The sequence below is a fragment of the Vipera ursinii genome (genome assembly GCF_947247035.1).
Source record: "Vipera ursinii genome assembly, chromosome: 5".
Lineage (NCBI taxonomy): Eukaryota > Metazoa > Chordata > Lepidosauria > Squamata > Viperidae > Vipera > Vipera ursinii.
Genome location: NC_139518.1, coordinates 70,253,451 through 70,275,007, shown reverse-complemented (window position 1 = coordinate 70,275,007; position 21,557 = coordinate 70,253,451). Strand labels below are relative to the sequence as shown.

General features: G+C 36.6%; 1 protein-coding gene across 1 annotated transcript in view; it reads left to right on the top strand.

Moving 5' to 3' along the window:
- Positions 1–21,557, top strand: part of DNTT (DNA nucleotidylexotransferase) — a gene marked incomplete at both ends in the record, with an annotated part of 218,238 nt that overhangs the window by 133,877 nt on the left and 62,804 nt on the right. The window contains one exon of the mRNA XM_083364897.1: positions 10,010–10,112. Coding sequence (XP_083221023.1) covers positions 10,010–10,112 — 103 coding nt within the window. The remainder of the gene's footprint in view (positions 1–10,009; positions 10,113–21,557) is intronic.

Sequence of the window (21,557 nt, the reverse complement as noted above, 5' to 3'; positions counted from 1 at the left end):
TTGTCATTGTGAATAAGGCCCACTACTACAGACATTTCCTTGCATAAATTATCCATAACTGAAGAATAGCATTCCAAAAATTATTTCTTGCTTTACTTTGAGGAGGGATAGAGATAGACCACAGCTATGGCAGATGCAGATCAGCTTTCTCTTCCTTTTTCTGAACATTCTTTTTCTTTGAAGGAATGAAAAAAGCAAGACTGAATTCATAGGTTCTTTATAAAAGTATAAAAGGAGGAAGGTTGGGATTTCAAATATTATGTAGGAGAAAAGCAGGCTGAGTTGGAGAGTTAAGCATGTCATCAGTTTGGAGTCCTTGTGTTGCCACAAATGTCCAGCCCCCCATGAATTCCATGGACCCTTATTTGACTTTGACTTTTAGTTGACAGGTACACAGGTAACTAACAATAATAAACCCTTCTGTGCTTTGAACTCAACAAATGCTCCTGGTTATTTGCAACCTGATATTATATTTATTCTTATTATGATGTCAACCTTAGTTAAAGAGAGAATGCAAAAATATACCTGTCAACCTCCAGTTAGAATATCCAAATAAAAGTCCAGAATTATTTTCATTACTGAAAAACTTACTTTTTAAAAAAATTTTTGTATCTTGTTTTTATTATGTATTGCCCTGTTCACCGCCCTGAGTCCTTCGGGAGAAGGGCGGTATACAAATTAAATTAATAATAATAATAATAATAAATACTGTTTATTGAATACATGGCCTAGTAAAGGCGAAGTAAAAGTAATTCTAGAATCCCAAGGCATCAGATCATAGCATATAACAATGACTTTCCCAGCCAAACACCCCAGTTGTCTGATCATCTCATGTAAACACGTTCTTGGTTTTTATAGAAACCGTCTGCTATCTTCTTCACACCTACTAGAATGCCCTTGAAAGTCTTCCAGGCTGCTGGCTCTCAGTAAACTTCCATAGAACTGGAGAGGTTTCATTTCTCTAACTAACCCATTCCAATGCAATACCTCCCCCCTTACTCTTATGGCAAAACAAAAACAGAGAAACACATGGCTGCCAAATTTTCACTCTTAATAATACCATTAAAAATTTTTTTGTCAGTGTTGTTGGTGTTCAAGTGGTGCTCCAGTTGTTTTGGGGCTGCATTCAAGGAACCTATTACCATGGGTACTATCTTTGCTTTCTTTTGCCACAGTTGTTTATTGTTGTTGTTATTTGTTGTTTTAATGTTTATTTGCTTTTTGCATTTATAAGCTAGCCAGGGTCACCTCTACCACCTCTACCAGGGTGGTAGAGAAGTCGAATGAATGAATGAATGAATGAATGAATGAATGAATGAATGGGATGAAAACAATTTAAAAGAAAAATAGTTTTTGTGGATATCAAATTGGCATAGAAAACTATCAAAATTAGTGGAAAAGATATTTTATAAATTGTATCCAGTGCCAAGGAAATGAGAAATTCCCGTACATGTCCAAAATGTTGTATAAAATATAAAGGAATAAATAACATAACATAATCCTTGGAAAATTGTTTGTTTTTGACTATTTAAAAAAATAAAAGAGGACAGATCACAACTCAGATGATTATATTAATCATTGGTCTCTCTTTCTCTCTCTTTTTGATAATCCAAATCAAACTTCAGATCATAAAGAATTGCTAGAGGTCTGTTGGTCGCAGCCAGACAGCTAGTGGCTAGTTGGAAAACAGGAAAGATTTTGAATATTTCTCTATAGTAGCAAATATGTTTAAAAACTTCTCTGCTGGAAATATTGGCCAAACACCTACATCAATATTGCAATATTATGATTTTTATGTCTCCTGGTTTGCATCTATTATGCACACTAGAAATATAATGCTACCCAGTTATAGGTTTCTCAGTAATTTAATTAAATAAGGTTATGTGTATTCTGCTTTCAGAATACAAACTTTGTATTGTAAATAGAATTAAAGTAAGGAAATAAAAAAAATAATAAGATTGAATAAGCAAGAAATGCCTTTGCTCTCTGTAGTATTAAGTGATTCACTGCATAGAAAGAACAATTACTTATTTCTGGCAGAAGAGCTTATTTAATAGGTATAAGTCATAACCATCAATTAAATCTATTGCAATAAGCTAGATTTTAACTTTTACAGCATCTCCAGTCTGTAGGCATCTCTTAATTTCAATGGAATAGAGGGGTCTGTGGGCTATGGCACGTACATCAAAATAACAAATGGTATTGCACTGCATGCACAAAGGAGGTAAAGCCTGCATCATGGTGACAGGATGTTACTTTTGTCATTGCCCCCTTCAATAAAACCTCGCCCTGATGTCTCTAAATAGAGCTATTTCCAGATTAGTGTGTACATAGGATTAGAGGCTAAATATAAATCCTCATATAAAGTATGACATAAATAATCCAGTTAGCTTCAGCAGTAATGTATAACCTTGTGCATTTTAGTATAGATCTGTTTTCACAGAAGCATATAGTACATTCTGAGAGTAATCAAATAGGATATAAAGTACTTTTCTCATATTTCAGCTTTTGCAAGGACTGTCTTCTGATCATTGATCTCATGACATTGTAATACATGGGATATCTTGTAATTTATAAATAGTATCTGAAATACAGATACCTTTAATGTACAGTCTTTGAAATAGGCCTAGCATACCCAACCTGTATATCATATTCCAACTGAAACCTATCATTACTGTATTTTTGAGATATTCTAATGCTGTATTGAAGGTTTACTAGGTCTAAGGTTTCAGCAGTTCACCATTTTGGGAATATAAACTATTGATGGTAAATAATGGGGATACTTGTGAACATTAAAATCACAGTACTTAATCTGCTATAACATTGTTTAATTTATAAAAGGTCTGATTAGGACTTGAATATGTGAATCTAATTTCTTCCATTTATCACCAGGAATTAAGTGACAAAGTAAAAGCTAGAACTTGTCTGATGAATATACTCTGAAATACTGCAAGGTTTACTTTCAATTTACGTTGTTTTTTTCTTCACATCTCTGGTTAATGCAAGCATTTATTTCTTTATGCACATGTGTTTTTGTTTTCCCTTCTCTTCACAAAGGAGGAAGGATTACATACTGTACATTTAGTATTTTACCTGGAAGCAAGCACAGAAATAGAAGAAGATGTCCCCATTATGTAAGAGATGTGAACATTTCTGAATAATTTGCAAGCTTTGACAAATTATCACATGCTATGAAAATAGTTTTTGAGTTTTTTTCAACTTTCTTTAATATCATAGGAGAGCAGGGACTCTCCCAACAAGAAACCCTTTGCCAAATTCCCACTAAGTGTAAGGCAGGAATTCATTGAGCAATGATCTGTTTCATGTTGTATATTTGAGAGACTTTTGCATCTAGGTTTTCTGCTGGTTTCTCATCTTATAAACTTCTTTCACCTCTTCAGACAACACTTGGGAGGTTCCTACAAATCTTTAGCATGAATGGGGCCCTTAGCAAGGTAGAAATTCCAGGCTCTGTGCAGTTCAAGTCATTATTTTGCACGGTGGCTAGTCAGTTTATGAGAGTAGAGGCCCAGTAGTCCATATGTTGACAATTGTATTTAGATTTTGAAGTGTAAAGTTAGCATCATCATTATTGGTATTTGATGTTTATCTATACTAAAAATGATGACATATAGAACATAGAATAACAGGGAAGGGACCTTGGAGGTCTTCTAGTCCAACCCCCTGCTTCAGCAGGAAACCCTATATCATTACAAACATATGGCTGTCCAGTCTCTCCTTGAAAGACTCCAGTGTTGGGGCACCCACAACTTCTGAAGGCAAGCCATTCCACTGGTTGGTTGTTCTCATTGTTAAAAAATTTCTCCTTAGTTCTTGGTTGCTTCTCTCTTCAATTAGTTTCCATCCATTGTTTTTTATCTTGCCTTCAGGTGTTTTGGAAAATAGTTTGACTCCTTCATCTTTGTGGCAGCCCCTCAAATATTGGAACAGAATCTGGAAAAATGCATAGAATATTTATTCAGATGTAGAATCTGGATAAATTTCCAGAGCCTAAAAAAGTAAAATAATTGCTGCCTTGTTGAAGACTCCGTCCCAATTGTCTTTTTCAAATATATCTTTTCGATAAAAATGCATGTTTTTGTTAGGAGGTTTCAACTCGCTCTATGATAATGATTAAAACCCAATAAAGAAAGTGGTACATTTATGAGCAAAATGTATGAAGAAAAGTCCTCTGGTAAACTGCTGATACAGTACAGTCCAATATGTGGATAGGCAAAAGTAAGTCTTGCTATTGGGAAACTGCCAATCTGGCAAGGAAGAGGGATCAAGGGGGGAGTTAGCCTTGAATTGTTGCACAGCAACAAGAAACGTAGGACTGATCCCACTTGAATTCTATGGGACTTTATCTCTTTGTTCCCAAGGAGAACAAAGCAACTCAGAGCAGTCTGGGGAGATTCCAGTATTATGGGTAAAAAAGGTAAAGGTAAAGGTTCCCCCGCACATGCGTGCTAGTCGTTTCCGACTCTAGGGGCCGGTGCTCATCTCCGTTTCAAAGCTGAAGAGCCAGCGCTTGTCCGAGGACGTCTCCGTGGTCATGTGGCCAGCATGACTAGACGCCAAAGGCGCACTCGTCCCAGCTTCTGCCAACCTAGCAGTTCGAAAGCACGTAAAAATGCAAGTAGAAAAATAGGGACCACTCCGGTGGGAAGGTAACAGCGTTCCGTATTATGGGTAGAATCCAATAAAATAGCCAACTTTAATCAATCACATGTGGATCTGTTTGCTTGTGCCTTGCTGGGATTCAGTGGGGTTCCTGATGGAACAGTCATAGAATTTATGACTATTAGTCACAATAAGCCCATGATATGAAGATGCAATAGAGCTGTAAGTCATAGGCAAGGTGTTTCATATAACACTATATACATAATAAGGATGTTTACCTCTTGCTAGTTTTTACTTGATTGCAGTAATTGAAAACAGCTGCTAAATTGCAAAGCAGAAGGTCCTTTAAATGCCTGATTTACGTCAGGGATCAACATCTTTCTTCCTATCTCATCATTTTGAGATGTCATTTTGAATGGTATTCTTTCATAGAAATCTCATATTGATGTTTTTAAGAACCGAAAAAGGTAACCAAGGAAACATGGGATGAAATAGGAGATCTATCTCATTTGGTAGCATCAGGGAGGAAGTTTTTCACTTGTTAGGTTTTTATCTTCATGTATTTATGTGTGTTTTCCTGGTCCTAGGTTACCAGCATGTCTTCTTTGGTTACATGTCACACAGAGAACTCCAGCCACTGAGCAAAATATAACTGTATCTTTTTCTTCTTTGATGGGGTCTGCTTAATTCTCAAAGGGATTAAACCCCAAAGAACTGCCTTTTAAAGACATGCTGGCTTCTTTTCTTTTTAATATTATGCAATAACCTGATTCATAGTGAAGCCAGAGCAATAATTAATGCTCAGCTTTTCTTTATGCAACTGAGCTTGGTAATTATAAAGGATGCTGAATGTATTGAGAATCTGATTTGGAAAAAAAAATGTGATGCTACAATTAAGTGGTAACCACCTCTTTTTTCTAATCCTATGCAAAACTTGGGGCCAGTAAGAATAAAAAAAACTTAGAGGATATTTCTTTATGCTACTTCAAAACATTTTGCATTGTTTGGGAATATGTCGGTTGTAGATCTCAATTCCTTATTCTACCCCAGAGAAGATATGGACATCCAGTTTATTTAAATCAGTTATTTGCCATAACTCTTAATAATTAAATGACCTTTATTTTGATTGCCATTTTGACCTTTGAATGGATAACTATGTAGTTGAGCACAGAAATTTAAGTCCTTTTATGACTAAAATCAGCATCTATATGGAACCCTAATCATATAGCAATTTAAGCAGAATCTAGAAAGGAGAATCATGAAATTATAGTTAAAAGAGCCATCTAGAGGTCAAGTTGATCATAGCCTCACTCTTAAATATTAGATAGAGAATAATATGGATGGAGAGCAGAAACCAAAACAAAAATATTAGGAGAAAAATAGTGTAGATTGCCTGAGGTTACCATAGGTACTAAAGTGATACATCCTGGAATCCAGTTGAGTGAATTTATACTGGTTAGAACCCTATTTTGTATATTTTATTCTCAGTTGTGGAGTGAGTTAGTGCTCTTATTTTTGTTCTTCATTGATAGAGAGTATTACCAGACTTTTACCTGAAAGCATGAGGAAACATAATAAAATCATTTCTAAAACCTGAGAATCAATATTCTATTTGAGTTAGGTAATTATTCCTTGACAATATACTTCATCAGAATAAATAGCTGACTGAAAATCACAGGATGCCTTGAGAATTACAATTAAACAACAATTAGAGGAACAAGGAATAAAAATGAATTGGTACATGAGAACGCAAATACAATCTAGATATGAAAAAGATGCTAAAATAGATGGTTTTAATTTGGGGAGAACAGAGTTAGATGAAATACTTACGGGAACTGAAGAAAAATGGATTTAAAAAATGCATAGCTACTTATTATATAGGGAATTAGAGGAGGAGCAAGTTAAGGAGTCAATGATAAAATGGTCAAGAAATTTTGGTTATACGATTGAATTAGATAGATGGTAGCAATTGTGGGAAAGAAACTATAAACTGACAATGGTGACAGCGTATAAAGAAAATATGTACAGGATGTTCTACAGATGGCATATGTCTCCAGAAAAACTAGCTAAAATGTTTAAGGACAGATCTATGAAATGTTGAAAATGCCATAAAATACCAGGCTCTTTCTATCTTATGTGGTGGACGTGTGCAGAAGCTAAAACCTATTGGAACATAATCAAATCATGGATAGAAAAGATGATACAACAACATATAGAATTAAGACCAGAAATATTCCTGTTGGGTATTTTACCAGAGAAATATAGCAAAGAGAACACCTATTTGATTATTCATATAACCACTGCAGCTAGGATTGTGTTTGCGCAAAACTGGAAGGCACTGAAAGCTCCTCCAGAAGAAGAGGTGATCAGGAAAATAATGGAATGTGCAGAAATGAATAGATTAACAATGATAATTAAAAATAAGACAGAGTCAGAGTATTATGAAATTTGGGGAAAATTTTATGAGTGGGTGAAAAAGAGAATATGCTTAAAAGACAGCTAACACTAATTCAGATGGAAGAAAAATGAGATAAGGATATTATCATACCTAATATAGACATTGTAAATCCAAGGAGAGGAGCTGCTCAGACATCACCCCTGAATTGTATTGGAAGAGGAATGGGAGGGAAGAAAGGAGAGGAGAGAGGGAAGAGAGTAGAGGAGGGGGAAGGAAGTAGGAAAGTTGGAGGGAAAGAAGAGGAGAAGTGGGGAGAAACGGGAGAGGTGCGGTGAGGGAAAGAGGAGAGGAGAGGAAGGAGAGGGAGTAGGAAAGAAAGGAGAATGGGAGAAAGAAAGTAGAGAAGAGGGAAGAGAGAGAAGGAGGGTGGATACAGTGAAAGGGGAAATGGACGAGCAGCACCCAAACTTACGTGTATGTATTTATGTATGGCAATATATTTGTTGACTTGTTTGTGGAAGAAATGGGAAAATAAAGTTGAATATGAATATATATATATATATAGATAAAGGGTATGACTGACTGATGAGAACATAAAGAGTTCGAAATGATCATCTCAGCCTCCCAAAATTCTTTATTAGCAATTTGAATAATTTGCACAAATAATGAGCTGTCATAAGTTGACTATATCCTGTGGATAAGCCTTGAGTCAGGCCAAAACAGGAATGAAAGAGTTAATTTATTTATTTTAATTCCATTTATATCCCACCCTTCTCCGAAGACTCAGGGCGGCTAATTAGCAAGGTGCATTCAAAAAGCCTTGATAAATACTTAACACACACACACACACACACACACACACACTCACACACACACACACACACACACACACACACACACACACACACACATATATATATATATATATATATATAAATTACTTAGTATGCCTGAATATATTCATCCCAAATATCCAGTCTCCATGGCATACATCTAAGACTTAGCTTGAGCTGCTGCTTCATCTCCCTTCCTTTGGCTCTTTGACAATAATTATTGGGAGTTTTTGAGAGAATCAAGATACATTTTTGAGTACCCCTGGCCCTATTTGATGGATTTGAGGAAATAATTCAGACACACGTGTGCGCACGCGCACACACACAAAAACGCAGAGAGAGAGAGAGAGAGAGAGAGAGAGAGAGAGAGAGAGAGAGAGAGAGAGAGAAGGCTTTCTTCTGCCTATCCTTTGGTCAAGCTGGAGAAGATGTAGTCTCAGTGTGACTCAGTGCATAATACAATGTTTATAGACTGAGGACCAGACCTGTTCCTTGAACCCTGTACTGGATTCTGCATGTTAAAAAAAAAATGAGGTTGAATGGGAGTCTAGAACTTTGGGTTGTGCAAGTCATCTAGCTCAGGTGTGTCACACTCGCAATGTCACATGATGTGTTGTGACGTATCTTCACTTTTTTTCCATTGCCAGCAATGGGGTGGGTGCAGTTTCGGCATGACACATCTGGCCCATGGGCCGGCAGCTTGACATCCCTGATCTAGTTCATTCTCAGCACTTCATATTCCCTTCTGAGTTGACGCCTAATATAAGCCAGGATTTATGCACTGTCAAAAAAGGAAAAGAGTCCTCTGAGATCTGATCCTTTTTCAATAAAGAACATTGTAGCTGTTGTTAATATTGACTTTATACATAGTCAACTTCCAATTCTCTCGACAATTTGAAGAATTCTGTAGCACTTCATATATTTTACCATTGTTCTCTTTAATATTAATACAGATAGATGTACACATTTTGGTTAATTCATTTATTTCATGTACAATATTGTTATATTTTATGTTTTACATATATATGTTTTAAATACAGAAGATATGTTTCAGTCTGTTCCTTTGTTGAGGAACAATAACTTTCAGTAATGTTGTCTTCATAGGAAAGAAATATTGCAGTTATCCACAACTAGGTCTGTTTTACTGACAATTGATTTCTTTCTCAATTTATTAATAGATAAAATGGTTACTAAAGACCCAAATGTTGGATAGTTGCAAAACAGTCAGATTTATCAGAAACTACTATCTTGTTCAGGTAGTCCTCGACTTACAACAATTTGTTTAGTGACTGTTCGAAGATATGATGGCAGTGAAAAATGTGACTTATGACTGTTTTTCAATTATTGCTACCTTTGCAGCATCCCCATAATCACGTGGTCAAAATTCAGATGCTTGGCAACTGGTTCATACTTATGACTGTTGCTGTGTCCCAAGGTCATGTGATCTCCTTTTGCGATCTTCTGACAAGCAAAGTCAACGGGGAAAGCCAGATTCACTTAACAACCAGGTTACTAACTTAACAACTGCAGTGATTCACTTAACAACTGTGACAAGAAAGCTTGTAAAATGGAGCAAAACTCACTTAACAAATGTTTCTCTTAACAGAAATTTTGGGCTCAGTTGTGGTTGTAAGTTCGAGGACTACCTGTATTGACAAATAGTTCAGTTTTGCATCTCCAATGGGGGGGGGGAACCTATTGTGTAGTGGGTCCGACGCAAGGAAGAGACGCCAGCCGGTGTGTGAGTTCCGCTCTTTATTGAAGGGGGTAGTGAACTGGGGAATGAGGGCTACCTGGCCTCCTTATATACCTGGCCAGGTGAGCTAACAGCCAATGGGGTTGTCCCTAGGTTTCCCGCCGAAACTGTTCAGGCCAACGCCCCCTGGTGGCTGTTGCTATGCAAGTGCCTGCATACATAACAGAACCCTTCTAAAAGTAAGATTAACAAAAGGTGCAACATCACCCATTACTCCAAACATGTATTGATCCATTTCAAGTTAGAGACAAAATACAGTACATCAAACACTTTAAACTTTTGTTTCACAAGGAAGAGTGACCGGCAGGGAGTAAGAAAAGCTAATCTCTCTCAAAGCAGAGCCTGATTCCCACAGAAACTGTATGATTTTGTTCTTCCTTTTTTACTTGTAATTGACAGGGGGAAGCAGACTGGACATGATGTAGACTTTCTGATTACTGTTCCAGGATCAAGGCAGGAAGAGGAACTGTTACACACAGTGATTGATATCTGGAAGAAACAGGTAGGAGAAATTGTCCTGAGGTCACTGTTTTCTCTAGTTTTTGCTTGATGTATATATGTGAAGACATATATTTGCAGGCTAAATACTTTATCTGCTCCAATCAACACCACAGCAGTTGTTTTTCAATCTCACTTATTGGCTTCTGTTAATTTGTGAGTAGCTCTAGAGTCTAGATAGAAAAAAAAGTGCTAATTACTTTCTGTACATCTATTCCCAGGCCATAGACACTTAATTGTTCTTTTGTTTGCTAGAATGACCAGGGGATTCTCCTCTGAGATTGATGCATATTTATTCCTACCTGAAGTTAAATTTTGGAACATGCTCCAGTTGTATAACAATACGCCCTGATTCTGTTTCCCATGATTTAATGATTTCATTTATTAGTTTTTCACACAGCAAAGGACAGAACTCACACATTCTCTTTCCACTTGCACTGACACGCATACACCCATGTGCATGGGTGTGAATGAGCATGCACAAATATGCTTATCTGTGTGCACATGGTAGATATAAGAAGAGTTACTCAAAATATACTATTGGGCTTTGAATCTATGAAGTAATCAAGCAGCAGTAGTTCCCGAGAGAGATGTCATAAATATAGAAATGAAAATTGCTATCAAAGTATATTTCTTTTACTGATCTATCACATGAGGCAGCAAGATGTCTTGAATGTAAGTTGACCTGAGCAGTTCCTGGTCAGTGGCACCTTAGGTAAGGCTTCCAGTCTTTGATTCTTTCATGGAAGAGAAAAAATCATTTATTTATAGGTTATTTCTGTCCTACATTTCGTCCATGTAGTGAACTTGATTCTTGCTTCCTGATTTATATCACGGTAAGCCTGCGCGATAGATGAGACTGTGAAATGATGATTGGTCCAAGTCAGCCAGTGAGCTTCAGCATAATAAGGGGATTTGAGCCCTAATATAGAGCTGTAACTAGGGGGAAAAATAAAGGTTGATAATAATCAGATACCTGTCAACAAAATATATATTGCTTCTAGCTGTGGCCCGATATCACGACATGAACTACCTTTCTATTAGTGTATTGAAGTTATGAGTGCTAAGCAAGTCATCATAAGAGCCTGGATTCCTCCACATAGTTTTATCTCCTCTGGAAACTATTATAACAGATGCATTTTTGTATGTATTTATAATTTCTGAGTGTATACAGATAGTCCTCAACTTATGACCACAACTGAGCCCAAAATTTCTGTTGTTAAGTGAGACATTTGTTTAAGTGCATTTTGCCAGCTGTTAATCTGGCTTCTCCATTGATTTTGCTTGTCAGAAGGTCGCAAAAGGTGATCACATGACCTTGGGATGCAGCAAATAAATATGAACCAGTCGCCAAGCATCTCAGTTTTGATAGCAAGATCATGGGGATGCTGCAAAGGTCGTAACTGTGAAAAACAGTCATAAGTTACATTTTTGAGTGCCATTGTAACTTTGAATGGTCACTAAACAAACTATTGTAAGTCGAGGACTAGATCTCCCTATTTATTCAAAGGCAGCTGATAACAATAAGAATGTGTAAACTATAGAAAAAAATGATTATAGATAATGCTAGACTTTCATTGATAAGTGAGTTACACCCAATTTTATGTCCATTTTTGTTAAAGGAATAACATGATTGTTAGGTGAATCCAGCTTCCATTGACTTTGCTTGCCAGCGGATGGCTGGAAAAGTTGCAAATTGCAATTACCTGACTCTGGGATATGACAACCATCATAATACATGGTGGTTGCCAAATGTGCAAATTTCAATCAATCAATCAATCAATCAATCAATCAATCAATCAATCAATCAGAATAGAGCTGGAAGGGAACTTGGAGGTCTTCTAATCCAACCCCCTGCTCAGGCAGGAGGTCCTATACCATTTCAGATAGATGGTTGTCCAGTCTCTTCTTAAAAACCTCCAGTGATGAAGCACCCACAACTTCTGACGACAAGCTGTTCCACTGGTTAATTGTCCTCACTGTTAGGAAGTTTCTCCGTAATTCCAGGTTGCTTCTCTCCTTAGTTTCCATCCATTACTTCTTTTCTTGCCTCTGGTGCTTTGGAAAATAAGTTGACTCCCTCTTTTTTGTGTCAGCATCTCAAACACTGGAATACTACTATCATATTCCCCATAGTCCTTCTTTTCTCTAGACTGGCCAAACCCAAATCCTGCAACCGTTCTTCATATGCTTTTGTCTCCAGGCCATTAATCGTCTTAGTTGCTCTTCTCTGCACTTTTTCCAAAGCTTCAACATATTTTTTTGTAATGTGGTGACCAAAACTGGATGCAATATTCCAGGTATGGCCTTAACTCAGGGCTTTTTTCCTCATTGAACACTCAGAACGGTGTTCTGGCACCTTTTTTGGATGGAACCTTGTAGGGTAGGCAAGGCGGGTTGTATGACATGTGTGAGTTCCGGCACCTTTTTCTTTTACAAAAAAAGCACTGGCCTTACTAAGGATTTATAAATCATGTCACTGTGGGGATGCTGTGATAGTCATAAGTATGAGGGCTGGTCCTAAGTAATTTTTTTCAGTGCCATTGTAACTTTGAACAGTCGCTAAACTAATCTTCCTAAATCAAAGAATGCCTGTATGATTAAAATTAAAACCAGTCATGTAACTAAGAAAAAGCTTTGTGAAAGAAATGTGTTATTCCTAAATACAAGGAAAGTGGGAGTCAAATTTATTTCTTAGGGAGTGTATTTCTTTGTCAATACAACTTTTTACATTCTGTGTAGTATTGATTACTTGCAGCCTGTAGAGAAGAGAAAACTGTAAGATCGACCTCTTTAATCTGATGTTATTCTATGAGATGCAACTAATATTTTGATAGAGCCTATATGTTTAAACTACCAGGGCAGGATGTTCAGCTGTTAAAGATGCCAAGCTTGTCAGCTGGAAAGCTAATAGCTCGGGTTTGAGACCCAAGTACCGTGCAATGCGGTCAGCTCTTGTTCCTTGCCCTAGCTCCTCCCCACCTACCACTTTGAAAGCTTGCAAATGAGAGTAGATTAATAGGTACCACTTTGGTGGGAAGTAACGGTGTTTCCTGTGCCTTTGGCGTATAGCCATGGTGGCCACATGACCACGGAAAGGGTCTTTGGAGAATGCTAGTTCCCTCGGCCAAGAAATGGAGATGAACACTATGTCCTAGAGTCAGACACGACTGGATAGGGAAATCTTTGCCTTTTTAAAAAAAACCTTTTTATATGTTTAAACATATGCATGGGTGTTAGGAATCTTAGAGTAACTAGAGTAACTACCTTTCATCAGCCAGTGAATACTAAAGCATGCCATAATATGATGCATTAAAAATTCTAAAACCCTAAAATAGTTAATTTCAAGCTTCTATTTTTGCTGGATATAATACATCCATTTCTCCCAGAGCATTGTTTTCTGGACTGCTATGAAAATGGCTGAGCCAACTTAAACATTTTGGACTATTGTTTCATAAAACTCTTCCCATTTTTCTTCAGCTTTGCCTCCCATTGTCTCTTAAATGATGGTTCATTTGATATAATTAACTGGCGTACTCATCCTTCAAAATAAAAGCATAATGCCAACCCACTTTGAACACAGGAAAAAAACCAGGTTATATATTTTTCAAAAAATGAACAAGACACGTGTATTCAGATGATTCAAATTATCTTTATGGTCTAGCAATATATAGAATTTTGTTGTAGTTGCTGTAATAGGGATGTCTATAATTTGCTGATTTACAGTCATTCATTCAGTTAAAAAAATCCAATCAACTTTCTGAATCAAAAAAGAAAATCACTGTGAATCATCTAACTGAATTGTTTTGGAAGTTTCTGAACATGTTTTAGAATTCAGAATCCAATCAACCCAATTCAGTGATTTGATGCCAACATCCAAGTTGTATTTCATTGTTTTTTTTCTGAATCAATCACAATTTGAGTTTTTGAATTTAATAGACTACCTGAATTAGATTTTGCAAAATAAGTCAGAATACCTATAGATATTTTCTTGATAGGAAATAATTTTTATGTACAGCTCTGGAAGAGATTGGAACAGGTTGCATGGACAGGTTACTCCAGGTTATCATTGTTTCTTTTACCTGTTCTTCTAACAAATCCTGTTCTAATAGATATTGATATGTCTTTTTATCATTTGGTCTTCTGTTCCTAGAAGGATTTTATCTAATTGTGTATGCTCTAATTTTATCTCTGGTTCTTTTTTGTCTTTTCTGTATCTTGACTGTATTTGTAAGTATGCCCACCATTCCAACTCTATACTGTCTTCTAATAGTCTTTTTCTTGTTTTCAGCTCTCCATTTTCATCTAAGAGATCTTTATATGTGATTATTCTTCCTAAATTTATGAATTTGGGGTGCATGAAAATCTCTAATATGGATAGCCAATTGGGGATTTCTATATAATTAATCTTTTTAATTTTTGTCCACACATCTAATAGTGCCCATCTAATATGATGATTCTGGAAGTATTGATGAGCCTTATATTTTCCGTCCCACATTATAGCATGCCACCCAATTTGCATGTCATGACCTTCTAATGCTAGTAGTCTTCTGTTCCTTAAGTGTATCCAATCTTTTATCCATACCACTATTGCTGCTTGATAATATTTTTCCCAATTCGGGAGGCTGAGCCCTCCTTTTTCCTTTGCATCCTGTAATAATTTTAATTTGATTCTCGGTTTTCTACTTTGCCAGATAAATTTGGATGTAATTCTGTTTAAATTTTCAAAAAAAATCCTTACCTAGTTTAATTGGTACACATTGGAATAAAAAGAGTAATTTGGGAAGTATATTCATCTTGATTGTTGCTATTCTCCCCATAAAGGAGAGCTGCAAGTTTTTCCATCTGTCTAGGTCTGCTGTAATTTGGTCTATTAACTTGTCATAATTTTCTCTTTTGAGTGTAATACATCTTGCCGACAGTTGGATCCCCAAGTACCTTACTCTTTTGCATGTCTGGATATTAATTTTTTCTACTAGCTCAGTTTCTTGTAAATTGGACATATATTTAACTAACGTTTTAGTTTTTTCTTTATTGATCTTCAATCCCGCAATATCTCCATAATTTTCAGTACCTGTAATAATCTTGTTCCAGACTCTAAGGGGTCTTCCAGAATGAAAACTAAATCGTCTGCATAGGCCTGTAATTTAAATGTCTCTTTTCTGATTTCTAATCCTTTAATTAGCTTATCTTTTTGGATTATTGTTGTGAGTGCTTCTAAAGAAAGAATGAATAATAAAGGAGATATTGGACAGCCTTGTCTCGTACCTTTTTGTATTTGAATGCTATTTGTTAATTCTCTGTTTATGATTACTTTTGCCTCTTGTTTGGAATAGATTGCTTTAAACATTATAAATTTTCCTCTGAATTCCATCTGTTTGAGTTGAGTCAAGATAAAATTCCATTTGACATTATCAAATGCTTTCTGAGCATCAACAAAAATTAATGCCACTTGTTTTTCGCTGTGTAATTCATAATATTCTAAGATGTCTAGTATGATCCTGATATTATGTCTAATTTGTCTTTTAGGCAAGAAGCCGTTTTGGTCAATATGGATATATTCAGCTAAATATTTTTTTTTATCTTTCTGCCATTATAGTCATGAAAACCTTATAATCCGTGTTCAGTAAAGAAATGGGCCTATAGTTTTTAATGCAGGTCAAATCAGAGTTTTCTTTAGGGATTAGTGAGATGATTGCTTCTTTCCATGAATTTGGGGTTATTGCTGTGTTTAGTACCTCATTAAATAAATCCAATAGGGTTGAAACCAAAAGTTCTTGGAGGTTTTTATATATTTTGGATGGTAATCCATCAGGGCCAGGTGTTTTATTACTTTTTTGTTTTTTAATGGCCTCCATAATTTCCTGGACTGTTATTTCTTTATTTAATATATTTTGAAATTCTTCCAGAACCTTCGGTAAGTCTGCTTTCATAAGATATTGTGAAATTTTTTCCTCAGTGATCCTTTCATCCTCTTTATAAAGATTTTTATACAATTCATACATCACCCATTTTTTCCTTCATTTTGATGTACTATCTCCCCTGCTTGATTACATAATTTACTAATCCATCTATTATCTTTTTGTTTTTTCAATCTATTGGCCAGCCATCTCCTGGGTTTATTTGCCTGTTCAAAAAATTTTGTCTAATGTTTTTTATTTTTTGTGCCATTTCTCCCTTTTCTATAATATTCAATTTATGCTTATTTAAATCTAGCTCTTGTTTTAAATCTCTACATTGTGGGGTTTTTTGTAGTTCTAATTCTAATTTTTTGTGTTCTTCCTCTAAACTTTTTCGATATTGCCTTTTCTTTTTATATTCATTGGCCATGTACGCAATTGCAGTTCCCCTCATAACTACCTTGGCCGTATCCCATAAATTTTGTGTGCTAGTCTCCTCTTTCTTACTTGTCTGGAAGAATGTCCGCATTTGTTCCTCCATCTTATGCTTAAATTCTGTTTGGTTTAGGATTGCCTTTTTTAGGGTCCACCTCCTTGTTGTTGTCTTCTGTTCTTTCCATTTAATTACAATGGGATTATGGTCTGCCCAAGTATTAATGTCTATTACTATGTCATCAATATCTGAATTTAATTCTTTCATTGTCCAGACCATATCTATTCTGGACCACGATTGATGCCGCCCTGAATAGTATGTAAATTGCTTTTCATTCAAATTTCTCTCCCTTCAACTATCTTGAATATTTAATTCTTCCACCATTTTTGAAAAAGTACCGGGTAATATTCTCCTGGTTCGTTTCCTTATTTCCTCACTCTTATAATCTAATTCTCTGTCTATAATTGCATTAAAATGGCCAATTATACAAATGTTCTCTTATTCCATATCAGCAATAACTTTATGCAGTTTCTTATAAAATTGTCTTTGTTTTTCATTGGGGGTGTAAATTCCTACCAGGGCGACCTTTTTTTTATTCAGGAAAATTTCACTAATCAGTATTCTACCTTCCTCATCTCGATAGATTTGTTTTGCTGGGATTCTTTCTTTAACATATATCACAATTACTCCTTTCTTCTGCTGTGAAAGCGATACAAATTTAATTCCTAACTTAGGGTAGTTTAATAGGTCCTGGTCTTGAGTCTTTATATGTGTTTCTTGTAGAATTGTTATATCTAAGTTTTTCTTACTGAGCTTATTCAAAATTATATTTCTCTTAGCTGGGGAGTTTAGTCCATTTACATTTAATGATAATGCTGTTAATATTTCTACATTACTGCCTCTGTTTTGATCTTGTTGCCCTTGTCGGTCTATCTTCCTTGAGTTCTTTGTGTCTCCTTTCATCATCATCATTTATTTATTTATTATTTATTAATTCGGTTTATATACCGCCCTACTCCCGAAGGACTCAGGGCGGTTTACAAGGCAAAATTTAAAAACAATACAATATGAAATTAAAATCACAATTTAAAAACATTAAAACCCCTCAGTCCAGACCAGATAGCTCAAAGAGCCAGGTTTTTAGGTCCCGGCGAAGTTCATTCTCATTTTTTCTCTTCTCTCCTTTTCCCGTTCTTTGCCTTGTGATTCCTGTGTCTTTCTATTATATCTCTCTGTACTGTTCTCTTCTCTTAACTCTCTTTCTTCTAGTTCATCTTCATTGCCTAGATGTTACTGGAAAAACTCTTCTGCTTTATCAATCAAATATAACCTATATCTTTTTTCTTGCCAGGTCACCAAAATCCCTTCTGGCATCAGCCACCTAAAATTGATGTTTTGTCTTATTAATTTTGATGTAATATGTTGGTAGGGCCTTCTCAAGTCTCTTACCCTCCTAGGGACTTATTTGAGGACAGTTAGTTGTTTACCTCTGTATTCTATTGGGTTGTCCCTTGTTCTGTGCAAAATCTCATCCCTAATTGTCTTCTTCACAAATCTGATATGTACCTCCTTGGGTAAGTTATTTCTTACATAATTTGTGTGGATTCTATATATCTCATCAATCTCATTTGCCATCTCTTGTTTCCCTTTCCCTAGGGCAGGGGTCAGCAACCTGAAACAGTGAAAGAGCCACTCAGAACTGGTTCCCTCATAAAAGGAAAAACTGGGAGCCGCAAAAAATGTGTGCACATGCGTATACATGTGCACATGCGCAGAACAGGGTTTGACTGAAAAGTGGAGCCAAGGCAAGATATGCACCTACCCTGCATATTTGAATTGATTGAACTTTTTTAGACCCACTTTTTTTTTTGGACTGCACATGGCAGAGGACTGGGAGCTGCAGGAGACAGCTGAAAGAGCCGCATGCCAAAGTATGGGTGAAATAGTCACCAATTTCCCCTTGCCAAAGTATGGGTGAAATAGTCACCAATTAGACTGACTGAGAAAGATAAGAGTGTAGCCCAAAACATCTGAAAAGAGGCCATTTGGGGAAGTCTTATAGATTTCTGATTCCTGAGTTGACTATAAGAGGTTATCTGGTGATCTGGGGACAAATCTGCAAATTTTGAGCCTGTTTTTTTTAAGGTTCTCCTATTTTGTAAGTTAAGGAGATGAATAAAAATGGGAAACTTTTAAGAGGAAAACTAGACCCATTTCATTTTTTTTTTAAAGTCCCAAATAACTCCCATGTTGCCACCATGCGGGCATGTTTTGTACTGGATTTAGGGGTTTTAAAAATGGGAATGACATTTTTAATGACAAAGTTTTCTGCTTCCATTCTCACCATTAACTTCCCCTTGCCAAAGTATGGGTGAAATTGTCCTTGAAAATGTGGATGCTCTTTAGGGAGGTGAATTGTCTATCTGCTAGAGGCCTTCTGCTCCATTAACTGGACCATTTTGCCCAGAATTTCAGTGGCATACTGGGATATGATATTGGAATCTTCACATGGTTCGTGGATTATATATTGCCCAACCCTTTTGCAGATAGACTCATGGTGATAAAAATCAAATCTGCAATGTATGCCCAGCTTAGATATTGTTCCTGGAACTTTTGACTGGTGTACGTAATTTACAATAGTATTACCATGTATTGTGAATAGGGTAACTGTTGGTATTTAAAACTTTTATTTCCGAATGCCTGAATCATAGTTTGAAGATGTCTTCAGTTCTGGAGAATAACTATATAGCTTTCTGAAAAGGAAAGAAACACTTCAGTATTGTCAGTTCAGGCAACTTTTGTCCTTTTTTCCAATACATCATGTCTCGGTGGGAATCTTTGTATCTTTTTACTCCTGCCTCTCTTAAGTGGCTGATAAGACTCTACTTGATTGAAAAAAATCCACTTTTGTTGATGATCCTGTATGCCGTATCAATACTGTAGTCAAGGATGTCTCTGTATCTATTATGTCACCTAACTAGAAGGAAATTCATATGGATAATTCTCCCTTCTCAAATACATTCTTTCTCACTTTCCTCTTAGAATCACTTTTTAAAATAAATAGTATTTTGAATATTGAAAGATTCAAGTTCCTCCAGACACTTGGCCTCTCCTTCATGTAAGGCTTACTACATCTGAGAGAAGCCAGCTACTTGTCTCAAGAGATGAAGCTGGCATTTCAGCTTTCTGTCTCCAACTTTATCCTCGCATCCCTTAATTTGAATCTGTCTACAGTGGATTCACTGCTGGTGCTAAATCCACTCACAAATCAGTCTTGTATTCCTTTAAAAAGTTGCTTGGAATTGTCATTATTCAGATCACAACTTTTTTTTTGGTATCTCAACACTTAGCTATCTTCGTGGTTTTTAACCTAAATTTCTCAACTATTTTTTTCTGCTGAGCATGCACAGTTTCTGAGAGACAGAGAGAGCACGTAAGTAAGTCTCCCAATTTTTATTATGTCCTAAAGGTATCTTTCATTGCCTAATATCAGAGATCTACTTTTTATTCTGAATCAGACCTTCTAGAATAACTTGGGTCTTGCTGTCTTCCTTTCCTCTTATTGCCAGTTTGGTCTACTGGTTAAGGCACCAGGCTAGAAAGAGAGATGTTGTAAGTTCTAGTCTTGCCACAGACATAAGAGACAACTGGGTGACCTTGGGCCACTCACTCTTTCTCAACCCAACTCACCTCATGGGATGATTGTAGTGGGGAAAGTAAGAAGTGGAAGGTGTGTTAGTGGATATGTTTGACACCTTGAGTTATTTGTAAAAATAATAAAGGTAGCACATAAGCAAACAAATACACCTGCCTTCCTACTGAACATTATTAGGTAAAATTTGTTTTATTTTCAATCTTCATCCAGGGAAATGTTTTACATTTTCCAATATTAAAAAAAATGAACCATAAAGCTGGCAATGCTGCAAAGTGATACTTAAGTCTTACAGTACCATTTTTTATTTCCAACCTCAGCAAAAGAATCATTATAATAAAATAGAAATGACAGATAGCCACCACTACTCAAAATAAAGAAAAGGGCTAGTTGGTAGATGTAAGGCAGACATGTCAAACACAAGGCCCGGGGGCCGGATTCGGCCCGCGAAGTGGTTTCATGTGGCCCGCGAAGCCATCCTGGCAACAGTGAGGGAACGGCCCCCACTGCCTTGGCCCTGGCCCAGAGACCCTCCTTCTGCCAGAGACCCCCAGATCTGTCCCACTCCTGCCCAGGCCCCCCATAGGCACCCTTGATGCGAACGATGTAGAGCTGGCCATGCCCACCCAGTAGGCCATACGCACTCTAGCCACGCCCAGCCGGTAGGCCACGCCCTCCCTGGCCATACCCACCCGGCCCCCTGAGGGCAACCGCAATGCTGATGGGGCCCTCAATGAAATTGAGTTTGACACCCCTGATGTAAGGGAACACTTTGGTAGCGGTGTATTGATGGAATATTCTACCTGTGCCATGTGCCAGGATGTTGGTGTTTTAGTGTGGGATGTGTAGGAGCAACAAAGACACTTTATGCAATGTTTATTTTGCCTGAATTTTCCAGGAAAATAGAATATAAGATTTGCTAAAATGTCTTTGTGTGTTCAAAAGGAACATTTTGAAAGAGTATTCAGAGTTTCATAAAACCAAGACAAGTAATCTCTTTTGCCCTTTTGGTGTCATCATTATACCCTAAGAAGAATTAGCATGGCTGATCATCCTAATTCTGTTCCTCTTTACAAAGAAGAACTTCACTCTTCTATTCTTGCTCAAATTGTACAAGGAACTTGTCAATGAATGACCATTAGAATTTCAGGAGACACCCAAACCTGTTTGTGTAGGGTAGTCACAGCCTATGGTAGCAGCCATTTTATGTGAGGTACCATGACAAATTCTCAAAATTTCAAATCTGCCATTGCCTCACAAAGGTTCGGGATGTTTGTCCAACACATTTTTCAGCCTGCAATACAAATGATCATGTTATTGTACTTTTCAGTACAGCGTTGCCTACACATAGAGAAATAATTAGCTTATTTGAGTCACTAAACTGACTGAATACAGCCATTGTGAAGTTAAAGGTGGTATAAAACATCAATTAAAATAAGTAAATCAAGGTCTGTAATGAAGGTC